The sequence below is a fragment of the Mustela erminea genome, chromosome 19, assembly GCF_009829155.1.
Source record: "Mustela erminea isolate mMusErm1 chromosome 19, mMusErm1.Pri, whole genome shotgun sequence".
NCBI lineage: Eukaryota > Metazoa > Chordata > Mammalia > Carnivora > Mustelidae > Mustela > Mustela erminea.
Genome location: NC_045632.1, coordinates 53,450,118 through 53,468,717, shown reverse-complemented (window position 1 = coordinate 53,468,717; position 18,600 = coordinate 53,450,118). Strand labels below are relative to the sequence as shown.

Genomic DNA, 18,600 nt, shown 5'->3' with positions numbered 1-18,600 from the left:
GACTGAATGACTATCTTTGGCCATTTCACCTAAACATGCTGTAGTGTCCTATATAAAGGCCGTGCATTCTTTTCCAATGTCAGAAAAGTCAGGACATTTTGTTCCATGTCAAAGACATAGCAGGGATAATTGTTAATTTGTCAAAAACTAAGAAAGGGGAGAGAATCCAAGTCTTAGTCTATGGTAATTTTTGCTTTTGAAGATGATGGGCGATCTAGCTCAAAAGCCAGAATGTACCCCACGAAAGGGACCGTGATAGGCAGTACCTGCTGGAGCTTTGGACAGCCTCTCCCACCCATTATCTACGGGGATGGGTCCTGCTCCGCAGTGATGAAGATTTGGGAGCTTGTAAAGCTAATGATGTGTAAATGCATTTTCAGCTATTTTATTAAGATGGCCTTTCCAGGTTCATTATCATTAATATTTATGGTTAGGATATGTTCCTCCAGAGAGTCTGCAAATAGCTCTCCCATTGTTCGGGTAAAATTTATAGCAAGTTGGACTAAGGGGAGGCACCAATGTGTCCAGGCTTGTACTTCTCATAGGAAACGAAAGCTTTGGCAACGGCTTTGCATGGCTGTGGATCTTTAGTCTATGAGTTCAGGCATCTTTTACATAGGGCCACTTAACTACGCTGTTACGAATCCAGGGAGGGATGTGAACGTCCGTGTGCTGGAAGGCAGAGAGGGGTGGGACAGATTCCCCAAGATCATATCCTCCTCTGCTGCAACTGGTGTTGGCAAGTTCTACTTTTTGTTGCCGTGGCCTCTGTCTCCAACAAAGGGTAACCGTGTCCTTTGGAAGCAGAAGTGCAGCCAGAGTTCCCTGCCCAATAGGATGGAAGGGTCTTCTTCCCAGGAAGAGCCCACACAGAGCCCTGGCACGTGCAGTGGTGCCGTCTGCACCTGCCAGAGATTTCCCACGGCTGCATCTCAAATGGGGCTTGAAATTTCTGGCTGGGGCAGAAGGAAGTGGCTTTGCCACTCAGCCATGCATCTGCTGATGAGCTTTTGGGGAGGGGGTGGCTGGGAAGCTAAGGGGAGATGACAGATTTAGGTATTGGAATCAAATGTTACCTCTGGTACATTTTATAACAGTGAGCTAATTTTTACTTCCTAAAAACAATTTTTGGGGTGGAGGTGTGGAGCAGGTCTCACAAGAGCATAAGCACTCCGAAAGACACCTGACCCATGTTTCAGGTGAAGTCCTCACCTGTAAAATCGAGTGGTGGAATAGATCACCTCTGTGGTCCCCTCCCACAATAGTGCATTTTGTTGCCATCTGGATTATAACAAGGCCATGGTTATGTTTGGAACTGCCAGCAGATGCTGATGCTGTCCCTGGGTGAGTGAGTTATGGTACCCACACCCCACCGGGCTGAAGGATGAGTTTGGGTCCATGGGGGTGTATCTGGTCTCCAAGTCATGGTGTGGAAGGAAGGGAAAGCCTGTGACTGAGACCTGCTCTTGAGCAGAATTTCCTCTATTTACGGGCTGTATCTGGGTCCAATTGGGAGGGGTTGGAGGTTGGGAAGCAGGTGGCACTGGAGACTCTGTGGAGAGGAAATACAAATATGAAACCACCTAGAGGTGGAAAATAGAGAACAGGGGGTTCTAAAAACAGCTAAAAATTTAAGAGACACAGCAACCAAAAGGAACACGTGACCCTTGATAGAGTCCTGGATTTAAGAGAAAGAGCTGTGAAGGACATTATTGGGACTGTTGGGGAAATTTGAATATGACTGTGTATTAGGTGATACTCTATCAATATTAAATGTCTTAAATATGAAACTAGGGTTTCTGGTTATGTGTAGATCTGATACAGACCCATGTAGATCTAGAGAGAGATGAACCAAATGTAAAATATTAGGAGTTGGCGACTGTGAGTGAAGCTTATGTGGGAGTTGACTGTGCTATTCTTTCCACTCTTCTGCAAGTTTGAAGTCTTTTAAAATAAAAAGTGTGGGAAAATGACTTGAAAGTCAGATACGTGCTATAGTTTAGGGAACCGGGTGAAGGGTACATGGGATCTCTGAGTTATTTCTTACAATTTCATGTGAATCCCTATTTATCTCAAAATATCAGGTTTGACCAAGCAAAGGGAGGATAGAAGGCAAATATGGCAAAATATTAACACCTGTTCTAATGGTGCTTGGAAATCTGTTGTATTTGTTCTATTATTCTTAGTTTCATTATTTTCTGAATGTTTGAAATGCCTAGTAAAAATATACCCTCTGGAGTTCTGTGGTTAGCCCTCTAAGCGCGTACCTGGCCCGGGACATGCTGCTGGTTCTGCAGGCTGTTTTTTTTTTTTTTAATTAAAAAAAAAATTTATTATGTTATGTTAGTCACCGTTCAGTACATCATTAGTTTTTGATGTCGTGTCCCATGTGTTCTGAGGAGTCTAGAGCGGGTAGGAGGAGGCGCTCACCTGCGGGGCTGACCCTGCCCAGACCCGGGCCTCTGACTTTTTTACTTCCTTTGTTTAACCCGGGAAAGCATCTTGCACCCCGGGAGGGTCAGGACTTCCTGCTTCCCTGGTCGCTCCTGCTGTGTTCCGGATCTCCCTGATAGGCTAAGGAAATGCACAAAAGGACGCATCCCCGCTGCTTCTTGGTGTATCTCCAGACTGCAAAGACTGCCGCAAGGAAGCCTGTCTTCTCACGAGAATCCTTCAGTTTTGTGTCATAGAAAGAAAAAGAGACCCACATACCAGAATTCATTTATTACATAGCTAAATCACAACTTTACAATACATTTGAAAGGGACTAAATGAGACGTGCACAGTAGCTTAAATGTAAAAATAGAAAACAATGTCCAAAAGATCAGTTAGATTGGAATATAATCTTAGTAATAAAGAGTAAAGCATTTTTAGTCTGGGGTCACAGGACAGGCTGGGCCACAGCAGGGCTATTCGCACGGATTCTGAATGACAATCAAAAGATATTCCTTATCTGTGGAGAGAGGCGGACAAAATTAATTCCCTCCCCGAAAAATTAAATTTAATAAATGAATACTTCAGCTAATCTGCTTTTCTCTTCAAAACATCACTTGGACTTTCTGTAGACCAATGGTTTCCCATCCTTGTTGCACATCGGAATCACCTGTCCAGCTTGCAAAAGCTATGGTGACCTGGGGCCTGGTTCCAGAGGTCCTGATTTCACTGACCTGGGTTGAGGCCTCAGGTATCAGGAATTTTTGTAAAGATCCCCACCTGCTTTTAATGTGCAGCCAGGGTGAGAACACAGGTGGAGGAAAAGCTTCAGTTTGTGGGTCATTCTGATTTTATGGATGTTCTATAGAGAAGTTTGTTCTAGACTAGATTTTGGAGCATGAGTCCTGCTTACACAGACATTGGCTAATACTGTGCATGTAATTCCTTTGGGGAAACAAAATTTCTATGGCTGCCATCTGTCCATAGGCCAGGTGAGTGAGTTCTCTCCCAGGGAAGGTTTGAGACCCTACAGGCCTTTCTTGGATCCACTCCCTACTTTACTTCCTGAACAGGAGACATTTCTCCACTCTCCAGAAAATCTCGGTGTCCTAAGTTGACCTAAAGTAGGACCTACATCTCCTGGATATTGTGATTATTGATAATAAATCAATACTTTTTTACTTCCTAGCAAATGGGCGAAACATCTTCTTCCAAGACTAAATTTGTCACTAATTTCACAAAATTTCCAGGTTGGATTTTTCAGATTCAAACATCTTCATTTGGTAATTGAAGAACATTATGGGCCAATACTGCATGCTAAAATCTATACTTCCAGTTCTTTGAAACAAAGCTTCTATCCAGTAAAGCAGAAAGATGTTTTAAATGTGAAACAAAGTGCCGCATTACCTGGGGCTACCATGATTTCGTGTTTCTTTGATCTGATCCTAAGAAAAGTGAGGTCATTCTGGGGATCAATGTCACGGACGGTACTCCTGGCTTTCATCGTCAGCTGGTGAAGAAGACCTGCATATTGAACCGTCGTCGAGTTGTCCAACGTTGTTCGGATAGGAATACCTGTTACGAGATTCACTTTTGGGTTAATATTTTTTTTATTATAAAAGGAAGACTCACACGGTGGAAACACTGGAAAATACTGGTGATTCTAAAGTGGAAGAAAAGAGTTATAGCTGATACTATTCACTGGTAACAATTCTAGCTTACTCCCTGCCAATCTTTTTTGTCTTTACATGGGTTTTAAGATATAGTTGGTAATGATCAGAAATTTGACTATTTCTTTTTTTCTTCATTTAAATGATAGCATTATCCCTGATAAGCTCTTCTTATCAGGGATAATGTCATAAAATTATTTTTAGTGGCTGTGCACTATTTTGTAAACATAATATAACCAATCCCCCACTGTTAGATGGTTGGGAACTGTTTTTGTTGTGATGGTTGTTGTTGTAGCTAATGGTGTGATGAGATTTTTTGTGCGTGAACTTTTTTGGAAGCTGTGAATTATTTCAGAACCATACATAACATACTACTCTACAAAATGCCCCTCCAAACAGCTGATCTAGTCATTTGGCTTCGAAATGCTTGGCCTATGACCTGCTGCTTGTTTCCTTCCCTAGGGCCAGAAATAGAATGGGATGCTGCAGCCCATGTTGAAGAGTATATCAAAAAGGGATTTTAAACTTTCCTTTGTACCTCCTCATACAATACTTTTTACACCTTAAAGCTTATCGTAGTGGCCACAACAGCAAAGGGACTGTGGTTTTGCGGGGCACTCCCTGGTTTGCGCTCATTCTTGGTTTAAGCATTATTAGATTTAGCTGCTTGTGTGCTCTATTGTTCCATTATGCGCATTTAAATCCGAACCTATTAATTTAACTGGGAAAATCTAGCCAGACAAATATGCAAGTATAATTCAATTCCGTTCAAATCAATCTAGCTCAATTCAGGTCTCTTGGTGCTCAGGGCTTATTTTTTAACTGGCGGTGTACTAGGGACTTTGCATATGTTGTGTCTAATCTCAGAGGGTCTTCAGATGATTTTGAGAACTACTGGACAGCCAGGAAACCTCAAGGATTTATTTTGCCGACGTGCCTCTAATTTAGGGGGCCATAGAAGGTGAGTTTGGGGTTTCTCAGATTCCACAAGTACCTGAATTAAGGCCAAGCAATGAAAGAGCGAACATAGCTCTGGGATTTCCCTCAGAGAATGCAATTCCAGAAAATGTTACACAAGAGGGGACTTTAGGTGTGCAACAGTAATACAAACTAAGGATTTTACCAGTTTTTCATATTCTTGGAGAACCTCCATTCTGACCATGAAACAGACTACTTGCTTTTTCTCTTTTAAGAAAACCATTACCTTTGGAATGGGGTCTTCCCAAACAAGACGATAACAGTATTTACAGGAGAAACTGTTCAATAAATAAAGCTTTTATCAAAGTTGTTCACTTCTGTATAATTACTTGTCGGCCCCTGTACCCCAAAGTCAGTTCTATCTTTCCCAGCTGGTGAAACATCGCAAGGCCTGTGTCTTCAACAAGCGGCAGGCTGAAATGTAGCAAGCCCTCCAGCTTTTGAGAGCCCCTCCTGTGGACTAGTTTTATTTTGCTTCCTGAAGAGTGACTACCTACAAAGTCTGCATTGCTCAATGTCAAAACAAGAAATACAACCAGAATAAATTATTTAAAATGTAGATGACAAGATTATGAATACAGACCTCAGGCTTATTTAGTTAGTCTATTCATGATCCAAGTCAATAAATAAAACAGCTAGCCTTGCTGAATAATAAGTGCACGCTGTGGAAACTCTTGGAGTTGTTTATCTCCACTACTGACCACTTGAAAAAAATCAATCAACAAATATTTATTAAGTTCTTGTTTGGTACCATGTGCGGTAATTAAAAAATAATTTGTTAAGAACCAGTTTTAGCCCAGGGTAGGAAATTCACCTACATCTCCTTCTGAGAGGTGGTCACTGCTCCCGGTTTCTTTGGTAACCTTGCAGAGGCATTCTAAATATGTTCAAATACGTTTGTGTTTGTATTCTTCCTTCCTTAACTGTATTGTTCTCTATTCTGTACTTCTTTTTTTTTTTTTTCATTTTTAAGACTTGGAAAATTATTCCATTCAGTATACATAAGGCTGGGCCACTCAGGTTAGTGACTGCAGAACATGATTGTTGAATGGCTGCCTTGTGAACACGTAACTAATAAATCCTCCTGACAGGCATTTGGGCTGCTCCCAGTCTTTGACTTTTATAAGCAAGGCTATAGGAAATGTCTGTGTGCATGCCATTTCATATTTGTGTCTATGGGTAGGATAAATCCCTATGATGGAACTTCCAGAACAAAGAATATGAATTTGATATTGCTGAATTTATGGCAGTACTTTAAACCAGGACTCTCTCTGATCCCAGTAAGCCACTAGTCTTTGTATTTTGGTTGATTGTATTTCAAAAATATAAGGAATTGGCTGGATGGCTGATAAAATCTAGTGAAATTCAAATGATGGATTGTTAGAAATGTCAAGAACATTTAAAATTAAGAACCTACAGAGATCAGGCTTATCTATACATAAGAATATATAATAGTTGTGCTGTCTGAGAAACAAATATGTATATTCACCAGTATCTAATTCAATGATCAGTGCTGCAATATTGTAAACAATGAATGGTTTTAGAAATGAGAAACCAATGTTAACAAAGAATCTATTCTAATAAAAACCTGTACCACTCAGCAGTGGGTGAAACCGATAATTCTACTTTATTGTCATGGATAAGAAGCTTGTGTTTCAGTAGTGGTGAAACCAAAGGACTCTGGTTAACACATCATATGAGGCGATCCAGATGGATAAGCCTGGTAGAAGGCCTACCAAGTCACGAATAAAACCTGAAAATATGTTAAAATGATTTGCTGCAAATGACACTAAAACCACAAGTAATAAACAAGAACACATGAACTTAGTGAAATATTTTCAGTATTAAGGTTCATGGGTGTCCTGGAAGCAGCAAAGCTGCACAGTAATAAATGGTACTTCCATCTAACGTTGAGTAGGCTGCTGAAATGGAGTATTTTATTAATTCTGGTCACACAACTTACACTGTATGCTATTAATAAACACGCTTGTTGTACGCTGTGGTTATTAATAATCTGGCCATAAAAATAAACCTCTCGTTCATATTTTTGGGAGAAAAAGTTAATTTGGCTTTCAGAAAAGTGCCATGAATCCTAACATAATCTTATCCTAGTAGGGGTTAATTAGATGAAGTTAAAGGTCTTAAAAATAATATTTTGTTGCCTTTGTATATGAAAAATATTGAGAAACTTCAGGAAAGTAAAGCCAAAATCAATCGTAATTCCAACATTCAGAGATAATCACCGTAACACATCCCTGCCTTTTCTTCCGTATGTATTTTTAATGTGTATCTGTGACTGGCTATATTTATGATTACAAAGTGTTTGGCTTACCACTTTGTTCCCTGCTTTTTTTCCACCTAATATTTAGTTTCCCATGACTTTAAATATTCCTCAACGTTTTAAACAGAGTAATGGTTCATCAAGTAAATATTACATAATTAACTTAAAATTTTCCCTGCTGCTTAAGATTTATTTATTTGTCTGTTTATTTACTGCTATTGTATACGATGCCTCAGGGTGTATCCTTTGTATCTAAATCTTTTCTTCCTCACTCCTTAGGATAAATTCCTAGGAGTAACATTACAAATCATAGGGTATGGATATTTTCAGACACATGATGCATATTGCCAGGATTATGCACTTTTGACCAAGATCATCCAATGTAACTTGTTGGATGAGTTGTCCTGGGTTGAATGGTGTCCCCATCCCCAAATTCAAGTCTACCTTAGAATGTGAAATAGGGCTTCTGCAGATGTAATGAGGTAAGATGAGGTCATACTAGATCAGGGTGGGCCCAAATCCAAAGGCTGGGGTCCTTCTATGGAGAGAAAACAGACACAGAGGGGTAGACACCATGTGGGGATGGGGGCAGAGACTGGACTGATGCATCTACAAGCCAAGGTATGCCAAGGACCAGAAACCGGAAGCCACCACAGGCTGAGAGAGCAGCGAGGAAGGATTCTGTAGAGACTTGGAACAGCCTGTCTACTGACACCCTTGTTTCGACTCCTAGCCTCCAGAACAGTGATAACTTTCTAAGGTTGTAAGCCACCAAGTGTGTGGTACCTTGTTACGACAGCTGAGGGAAATGAGTCCATCACCCTTCTGAAGCCACACAGATGGCCTTTCTCAGGGGGTGTGCAGAGTTTCTGAACATGCCAGGAATTAAAATCATTTCAACCAGAACAATGTACCAGGGGTGGACCACTTCCTGGAAATATTAGGCATAGCTCTTTCTTACCTATAAGGCTGATCTTTAATCCTTTCCCTCCTGATCACTCAAGCTGGGTAAGTTCATTATATTCATCTGGTGGTGTCTTAAATTTTATTTTATCATTTGCAAAACACAGCCGATGTTTTATCTATATATACATTGAATGTTTTATCTGTCCAAATCAATGAAAAACTTCCACATTCTCAGAACTACTTGATTATAATACCATAAAGTGTTGGGTATTGTGCCAGGCCCCTGAGTAGTAGTATTTCATTTATCAATAGAGTAGGTTATATTCTATTTTTAGTTGATGAGGGATCAAAGTCTGAATTTGACTGTGGCTTGCAGTTGCTTAATAAACATTTGATAGATTTGTGCCAAAATAATGATTAGCTGTGAGATTCTGTTGTAAGCACTGTGCTATGGCAATGTGTCAATTTCATGGTTGCACCATGAATTAGGTGAAGTGGCTACTCTTATTTCAACAAATGCTCTGGGAACTGTGGTACTTCTTGCCCTTGCAAGAGCCTGAATTAGCAATGAAACTAGCAGGAGCCTCTGAGAGGTTGCCACTGTAGCTGAGCAGGTAGCAAAGTGCCAGAGAAAATGCTCTGTGGATTGTTAACAGTGACTGTGCAATGAGAGCAAGTTTCCGGTGGAAGTCTACAGATTTCGTGGGTGGAAATGCATTGGTCCTTTTTATGCTATAGCCACACAGATTCTACCATACATGAGAGTAAAATTGATTCTCAAAGATTTTATTAAGTATGGTAAAGCAACAGCTTCATTTTAAGTGAAGACTGAAACTCCATATACTTTATACTGTTAAAATAAAAACCGCCAGCAACGATATTCTCCCTATCTGCAATACAACAGTTTTACTGGTACTTCTGAAATATTAGGAGAGTTACCAAAGCTTTAAAAATTAGACAATGTGTAGTGTTTCTTAGGAATATATAGATATTTTTAGACATGTCCTATTCATATTTGTATCTTTAATTCTCAGCAGAGTGTTTGGTATGTAATAGATAATAGATGTTTGAGAAGTAAATGGTATAACTAAAACACAGAAAATATACTTTTTGTTTCAAAGTCTAAGATGTCTGTCCTAGGCTTGGTACAATAAACAGATCCTTAGTTGGCCTGTGCATGTCAAAAAGGCATCCTGTGATGTATTTACCTTCTGCATTTACGACCATAGTTCCAATAACCCCTTTATGGCTCTGGATCCTCTTTAGGGTTTCCTCCACTTCCGCCTGAAGAGATCAGGAAGGCAATTAACCAAAGGGGGTCTTTGTGGTAACCCCAATCCTAACGTGACTAATGTTTAGAGAGACATCTACCCTTCCCTCCACCCACCCACCCCAGTCTCCTTAACCTAAGGTACTGGATACTATAATCTCAGACCCCTGGAAGAGAGCTTTGAAATGTTCAAGTTCTATATCCAAGCCTATATAAGACTCTTACATACAACCCTGACACATCTCTTGGCTTGAACTCTTCTAGGGATGGAGAGCTTACTGCCTCACAAGAGTTCACTCAACTTTTAATGTCTCTATTTTCGGGAAAAGAATTATTTAAATTGGACAGAAATATTCTCCCACTCATGCTTTGCTCATTGATCTTTTTGTATTCATATGAGAAATTCCTTCTCTGCATTATAGTCCTTTAAATAGCTACAGAGCTATATGGTTACCTCCCTCTGGCTAAAAGTATCCCTTCATGAGAAATCTGATTCTTATGTCCTAAATGTTACCTCCTTGGGAGTTCAGATGATTAAATTCAGGATATTCTGTAAACCAGGATTCCAGGATTCTCTTGGTAACAACAGTCTGGGTCTCAGTGTAAGCTGAATATTCAGCCATGAATGTGTTGGAACCCCTTTAATTAACTCAGCTTTCTGAATTAATCTTATGCACAGACTATATTGTACCAGTTTTATTCTCCTCTACCAATGCTAAAATCTCAAATAATCCTTTTCAAACTTGTATATTATTCCTGAGTGATCACTGGATTTTCTGAATTCAAACAGTATCCTGCAGTTTCTTGATGAGGGTTTGGGATTTATTTTTTCCTTCCAACATCACACAGAGATGAACATTTTGCTACTTTAGTCAAAAGACAATTTTCTTTTGCACTTGATGTGGGCAGGGACACTTATGTCCTCTTTTCCACCACTACAGCAGGCACTTTCTAAATTTCATGTGCTGGACTCTCACTTTTTGCCATTATGAATACCATCTCTATTGTTGACCTAGAATGCTCTCTAAATTATCTCACTACTCAGAACTTAAATACATTTTACAAGGGAACGACACATCACTACCACTACTAAATGGAAATCTGCTACTCTTTGTCATAAACAGAAATAACCATACGGGCAAACAAAATGGAGAGAGAACGTATTATTGAATTCCACCCTAGGGAAAGGCCTGAGCCTGAACTCGGATATTCAGATGAAAAATGGAAATTACCAAATGACAGTGGTATTAAGGACTTAACCGTGTTGGGGCTTTCTCCTGGATAGAGTCTATAGGATGCGGATGGGGAAAGAGAAATAACGTCCTCAGAGGGGATTCGCTGTGCTGGTACCTCTGAGCTGTCTTACGTAGCAAGCAGATTTTGCACATCACTTTGGGAAACACTGCACTAAAGTGAAGTAGTTATACAGGGGATCAAAATACTATATTTTTGCCGCCTTCAGGACAACGTTCGCGCTCCTTGCAACCACTGACCCTTCCCCCCTTATTTATTTATTTTACTTCGCTCCCAAACGCCTCTTAGCTGTCAGCCTTACCCTCTCCTCTTCCAGTTGTTTTTTTTTTTTCGTGATTTCTGTACCCCCTTAATACAATCTCTTAATCCCCATCTCCAATCCCTTTTCATTCCTCTTAAAACTTTCTCTTTCTTTCTTTCTTTTTTTTTTTTTTTTGCTTCTCCTCCTCTTCCTCTTTATCTTCCTTTCTTTCCTTCCCCCCATTCTGCTGCTCTCCCTGTCTCCTCTTTCTTCCTTCCCGGGATCCGACTTCTCTCCTCCCCACCTCGCCTTTTCCTCTGAAACTTTCTCGCTGTCGAGGTCTCTCACCCCCTCAGTCTCTCTCTTCTCTTTCTCGCCATCCACAGCCCGCAAATTCCAGCCCCCGGAATCAGCTCGGTCGGTATCTATCCCTCAAGGTAGTTTCCTCGCATCTAGGTGTCTTCCCCCGCTCCAAGGTCGCCCTCTCCTTCCTCCAGGGTCTCCCCGCCGCCCCCTCCAAGAAGCTTCTGGAGCCCCCAGCCCTCGCCGCGGCCCCGGGACCGACAGGCCAGAGTCGGCCTCGGGGGCCGGGCGAGGAAGGCCCCCGACGTCGGCGCCCCTGGGGCGGCTGGTCGCAGGCGGAGTCTCCGGATTTACCATAGTGCGGACGGCGAGACTCGACTCAGTCCTGCACTGCTGCAGCCCGGGAAGTCAGCAACGCTTCCAGCCGTTGCTAGGAGACGGGGGGAGGATGTGACCTCTCGGAAGTGTCGGGGCCCGCGCCTGCGCGTACGCAGGTCCGGCGGCAGCAGGGGGCGGCTCTTCCGCCCTGAAGTGGTCTTGACGCCTTCCGGCCGCCGTAGGCAGAGGTTGAGGCCGGAGGCTCTCGGGCGCTCACCTGCGCGCACCTAGGCCCGCGGGGCGGTGGGCCTGAGGAGCGGCGCGGGCATAGGCCTGGTCATTCCTTCGACCATTCAGTCATTCATTTCCTGAGGTACGCCTTCATGTAACAGCCACTTCTCCGTGCAAGAACGTTTTCTTGACCCCGCCACGTGCCAGGCGCTGCGGGCCTGAGTACACACTAGCTGAGGAGACAGACCAGAGGCGACACACGAAGCAACCCTGTCCTAGTGCGACGCGTGCTCTGGAGCCAATAAGCGGGGCTGGGTCCGTCCGACTCCGGGCTTGGGCCGCCTTAGAGCTTTGGTGACCCAGTCAGCGGCCTCGCGACGCGCAGCGTCCTTCCTGGCGCACTGTCCTCCGTTTCCCGCCCCACACCGACAGGCTCCCCCCACCCCTTAAAATATATCGCAGTGTTGGATCGTGCAACCATATATATACGTGTCCAGTGTTTGTCGGTTTGTATTTCCTTACCCCCGCCCCCAAACTGTAGGGTAAGCGACATCAAGTGGTGTGTCATCAGGTGGTGGTGTCCCCTTACTGCCCTCCCCTCGAAGAGTTTCAGCTCACCAGTATGTTTACTCCATTAGGGTTTGTTTGTTGTTTGGTTTTTTGTGTTTTGGGGGTTTTTTTTTTTTGGTGGTCGGGTGGGGGGTCATTATGTGTCAGCAGTTCTGAGTTGCTGAGGAGCCGTAGGTGGTAGCGCTGCAGGTGGCCGCAGAAGAGCCTGTCACCGGGTGTTTGAGGAACTGTTGGAGGAGACACAGAGGTCAGTTGGGGACGGTCAGCAGTCACTGGACCTTCCGAAGGGCGTTGATAATGTCTCTGTGGCCTGGGAGGTGGAGACTAAACCCTTGCGAGAAGCACAGCAGGAACACGCGGTGGCTGGAGTCAAAGCCCTGGGGTGTGAAGAGGGCAAACCCTGGTGGCTAGACGCAAGGTAAAGGTCGGGGATTCGTCCCCGTGAGACCACGCCGGGAGGACTCCCAGCGCTGCTGATGCTGTTTGCGCTTCCGCTTCCGGCGAGCAGCCTCCAGCCGGCCAAGGCGTGCCTAGTGCTGAGGATGTGGGCTAGGATCTGGGTGGGCCCTCGTCAGGGATGCTCCCCGTTGGTTTGAAGTCGGTCCATTTCAGCTTAGAGTCTGACACTTTGTGACATCATGACAATACTGTGAGAAGCTCTAGTTCTGCTTGCTTGCTTTCTTCTTCTAATTCTTCTTCTTTTTTTTTTCTTTCTTTTTTTTTTTTTTTTTGGTGTTAGGGGAGGAGATTCTGGTCACTGTCATTCTGCCCTTTTTCCTCCAAGAAACTTCATGCCTCCCCAAAATCCTGATCACAAGAGCTAAATCATCCTCCTTTTGACCAACACCTGGAACTCCAGCCAGCATTATATGGAGTGGACAGCTAAGGTTGTAGGAGAGGAGTCTGCTGTGTGTGCTCGGATCTGGCTCTTGACTGATTGTCTATATCTAGCATTTTAAGTAGTAAAAATATAGGTAATTTTGGTAATAAAAATGGCTGAATTTTATAAAGACTGACGCTAGGGCTCCCTGGGTGTTTCTGATCGAGGATATTCTTACTTGATTGTGTAGTCATTTGTTTTGCTCATAAAAATCAGTGGCCATGCACCCTCTCTGTTATGTCAATCAGCTTTAATGAAGGAAGCAACTGCATATGCATGGAGTGTGAATCCCCTCGTTTCTGGAGTCAGGGTGTCAAACTCGTTCAATAGCTGACGGCTGTGATTAGAGCAAAGAAAGACTCCAGCATGAAAGGCACTGACAGGAGTACCCAACTGCTGAAAAAGTAATAAGAAGTAGCCAAACTGACTTCTAACCAACAGTCAAGTTTGACTCACTGTGCACAGAAAATCAATGAGGAGAATATGAACCATTTTCTCCTTATTGATTTTCACTTCTAATTATTCCTTGGAGGTAGCTTGGTTTAATTTTTATGCCTTTTTGAGAATTATCCCTTTCCCTTCTCCTCCTCCTGCCATCCCCTTACCCCTCCTTTTAACATACAGGAAGTGCTAAATAACTTTGAACTTCAGTGAAAGAATTAATGCATTTTTTCAAGTACTCCGAAGTGACCCCCAAATTTGTGGTACATACAGAGACAGAGTCCACTATTCTTCACATAATTTTGTCAAATAGTTTTGTCAAAATGAGGTGATTTTTTTTTCCTGAGGTCTCTCTTTCCCACTGGTAGTTTGCCAGTGCTCTCTACTTAGCTTGAAGAAATCCAGGTATTTGATAATCTTGTGTCTTCTCTCGGGATTTTTTTCATACCACCCTATACATCTATCTATCTTTGGCATTCGTGTTTAGTTGGCAAATACTATAACCTGGGCCACGGAATATACTTTTTGCCCATTTTCTCATAAGATGAGGCAGAACTTCTCGTAAGATGAGGCAGAACTTAAACAGAACTTCTAGTACTTACTTCACTCCAGAAAGTGAAATGTTAGATTCTTTTATTAGATTCTTTTATTAGATTCTTTGAAAATGCCCCTTAGTAGTAAGGCAGAATTAGAGAATGTTAATGATCTCAATTAAGTATTGCACATAATACAACCTGATGCCATAGATTTGCAGAATTATAAGTTTAAGGTTTCAGAAGATCAACTATTTTCTACTTATTTGGAAAAGGGCACCCCCTAGGGTAATTCTTTCCAAGAGTCAAGTGTCATATAAGCGTTTGCCTGCCGTAAAGGAATTCTCCCTGTTGGAATTAAACGATTTCCTTGAGGGCAGAATTTGGAGTTGCATGCATCCATGGGTGATGTTCATAGGTGTTTTTTTCTTGAGTAAAGTAAATTCTCAAAGTTTTCGTTTCCTCATTTATAAAAGAGGAAATATAGTATCTACCTTAGGGAGTTGATGTGAGATTTAAATCATACAGATAAATGCCTGGTTGGTACCAGATGCCCCATATGGATCATATTGCCATGTTTCTTTCTTGATCTTTTCCTTTCTTTAGTCCATCCTTTTCTTTCATTCATTTTTTCTTCTCTCTCCCTCCATCTCATCTCTTTCTCTAGCCTCTTCCTCCCTCCTTCCCTCCCCTGTTTCTTTCCTCTCTTCTTAACCACCTTCTCTTCAACTTCCTTTTCCTTCAAGCCTTCCCTAGGATAAATATCCAGAATTCATCTTGTTAACTTTCTTACTAAAGGACATCTTACCCTTTCTTCTCTTCTTCCTTTCCCCTCCTATTTATTTATTTATTAAGATTTTATTTTTTTTTTATTTATTTAACAGACAGATCACAAGTAGGTAGAGAGGCAGGCAGAGAGAGAGAGAGAGAGAGAGAGAGAGAGGAGGAAGCAGGTTCCCTGCTAAGCAGAGAGCCCGATGTGGGGCTTGATCCCAAGACCCTGGGATCATGATGTGAGCCAAAGGCAGAGGCTTTAACCCACTGAGCCACCAAGGTGCCCCTCTCCTGGTATTTAAATAGAATATTCTTCTCATGTCCTTCATTGACCTCTGATCTCATTTTCCCACAAGCTCCATTTTTATTTTTATCTTTTTATTTTTTTTAAAGTAATCTGTTTACTCAGTATGGGACTTGAACTCACAACCCCAAGATCAAGAGTTGCATGCTGTACCAACTGAGCCAGCCAAGTGCCCCCCAGGTCCTATTTTTCAACTTCTAGCTCCAGTAAGCAGGTCCCATCTCAGTGAATTGCACTTAGTGGAAATTCTCAGTATCTCAGAGTTGGGGGCAAACTAAATATTTCCTCATCTGTTAATTTTATTCAAAGAAGGAAGGACTGAAGGGAGCAATAAATCGCACATACTTTATGTACATCTTCTTTTTTTCTGATAATCCATTCTCAAAGTCCTTAACCTGGTTTTTTTTGTTTTTGTTTTTGTTTTTGTTTTCAAACTCTCTGATCTATTTAGTTTCAAAATTGGGTAAAATTTGGTAAGTATGACACAAGAAAAGTTAGATGCACAAAACAAAAGTTAGGGTGGTGATTTACTACAAAGTGAACTCCTCATCCAGTTGGAAGAAATAGAACACTGTCTATATTCCAGAAGCATCCACATGGCCAATTCCAATCATTACTTCCACAGTGTATGGCCTCAGAAGCCTGAAATATTTATCTGGCCCTTTAATGAAAAATTTGCCAGTCTCTGTAATAGCTGGTTCCTTTTCCCTTTAGTTTTCAAAATATGTTTGATGGTTGAAAACAAAAAATTATAACATTATTCAGAGTTTTAAAAGTATATAAATATAGTATGTAAAATAATTAGAGTAGAAAGTTGGGGGAGGGTAAAGAGATTTACCAAAGAGTAAGGATGTTACATTCCACTTGAAGTATTTAAGTATTGATTCTAAGTAGACTGAAAAATGATGTATATAACCCCTAGATCAACCAATACAAAAAGCATACAGAGATAGCAAAACATCATAATAGAAAAATTAAAGTGAAATACTAAAAATTGTTCAAATAATCTAAAAGGGGGAAAGGGCAAACTGGAATAGGAAACAAGTGGAGCAATTAGAAAACAATATAATTGTAAAATTAAATCCTGATATATCAATGATTGCATTAAATGTAAATAGTGTAAGCACATCAATTAAAAGATTATTAGAATTAATTTTAAAAAATGATCAGTGATTTCATTTTCTGGAAATTTGGAGTAGATGTGCTTTTCCCTATTCATCCTACTAAATATAACTAAAATGCCTAGAAATTATACCAACACAAGAAGACTCTGGAATATGGAAAGAATTGAATTGAAAAGGGAATTTGGGACCCAGGGAATGACATGATCATAAGTGACCTGGGTTTTCTTTTTGCCGCATATATCCTAGACTTGGAGCTGAAGAAGCTGGTAACCCAAAAATCTGACAGACATGGAAATTGAACATGCTTTTAAAATTAATTTTAAATTTTAAATTAAAAAATTAAAAAAAAAAAACTTATCCTCTAGCCAAGGGACCAGGAAAGGTCCAGCCAGCAAGACGGAATCTCATAGAAAATAACAATTCTTCTCTAGCCAAACACCACAGAAAAGGATGAGAAAGATCAGGTGGAGAGTATAGACTCCCAATCTCAATTTGCCATAACTCCCTTCATTCATACCAGATAATGTCAGAGAAGGCAGAGTAAGAAGTGAGTTCTTTCATCCTGCTTAGTATTAATTAATTAGACACCTCTCCACCCCTTGCAGCAGCTTCAGTAGAGTCCATTTGGGGAGCCTGGACTGCTATCTCCCTTGTAGCATATGAATAATCACATTAAACATAAACAACCAAAATATACCAATAAAAAGGTATAGATCATCAGAGTAGATTAAAAAACATGGCCTAACTATATGCTGTCCATGAGTAACTTTCTTCAAATATAATAATACAGGCATATAGAAAATAAAATGGTGGAAAAAGATGTATAATGTAAACAATCCAAAGAAAGAATGAGTAGTTATAATAATATTGGATAAATAGACTTTAGACCAAAGAAATTTACAGGTACAGAGAGGACCAATAATGATAACATGGTCACTTCACTAAGAAGACAGCAAATCTAAAAATGTAAGCACCAAACAACTAACTGTAAACTGTATAAAGCAAAAGGTGACAGAATTGAAAGAAGTAGGCATATCTGCAGTGATATTTGAAGATTTCAACACCTCTTTCTCAACAATTGATATAAGAAGCAGAAAATCACCGGGGATACAAAAGTCAACATCATCAACCAATAAGATCTAGTTGACATTTATAGAACAATCAACATCAGCAGAATCCATATTCTTTTCAAGTGCCCACGGAACATATACCAAGATAGACCACATTCTGGTCTATAAGACACCCGAACAAATGTAAAAAAATTGAGATCATATAGAGGATGTTCTCCAGCTATGGTGGAGTCAGGCTAGAAATCAATAACAAAGATAATAAGAAAATATCCAAACACTTGGTAAATAAACAACACTTTCTAAATAATCCATGAGTCACAGAGGAGATCTTAATAAAAAACAAACAAACAATGAACTAGATGAAAATGAGAATACAGCATATCAAAATTGTGGGATACAACTAAAGCAATGTTGAGAGTGAAGGTTATAGCAGTAAATGCTTATATTAAGAAAGATGAAACATCTTAATAATGTGAGCTCTCACGTGAAGGGCTTGGAAAAGAAAAGCAAAATCCAAGTAAGCAGAAGAGTGTAAATCAAAGATAAGAGCAGAGATAAATGAAATTTAAAACAAAAACAATAGAGAAAAACATTTTTTTTAAAGATCAATAAAATTGACAAACCTCTAACAAGATGATAAAATATAAAAATGGGAGAAGGCACAGATTAGCAGGAATGAAACATGGGATGCCACTACATACTCTCCAGATATAAAAAAGTTAAGGAATTCTGTAAACAGCTCCACATGCATATAGTTGATGACTTAGATGTAGTAGACCAGTTTCGTAAAACCACCTACTGCAAAAATTCACCCAGAATAGAATAGGTAATTTGAGTAGCCCCATACTATTAAAGACATTGAATTCATATTTGAAAATTCCCCAAAAGAAACCTTCACTGGAGATTCACTAGACAATTCTCTGAAATGTTTGACGTGATATATACATAATATCTTTCAGAAAACAGAAGGGGGAAAATTTCCCAGCTCCTTTTATGGGGTTTGCATTACCCTTTTTCTA

At 40.8% G+C, this 18,600-nt stretch overlaps 1 protein-coding gene across 1 annotated transcript; it reads right to left on the bottom strand.

Annotated features, from left to right (window-relative positions):
* Positions 1-2,709: 2,709 nt before the first annotated feature.
* DYNLRB2 (dynein light chain roadblock-type 2) lies at positions 2,710-11,797 on the bottom strand. The gene is made up of 4 exons (XM_032326008.1): positions 11,691-11,797; positions 9,477-9,552; positions 3,841-4,008; positions 2,710-2,953 (listed from the first exon to the last, which is right to left on the bottom strand). Exons 1-4 carry the CDS (start codon positions 11,691-11,693, stop codon positions 2,910-2,912), a joined length of 291 nt encoding a protein of 96 aa, XP_032181899.1. The 5' UTR covers positions 11,694-11,797; the 3' UTR covers positions 2,710-2,909.
* Between the last annotated feature and the right edge of the window lie 6,803 nt (positions 11,798-18,600).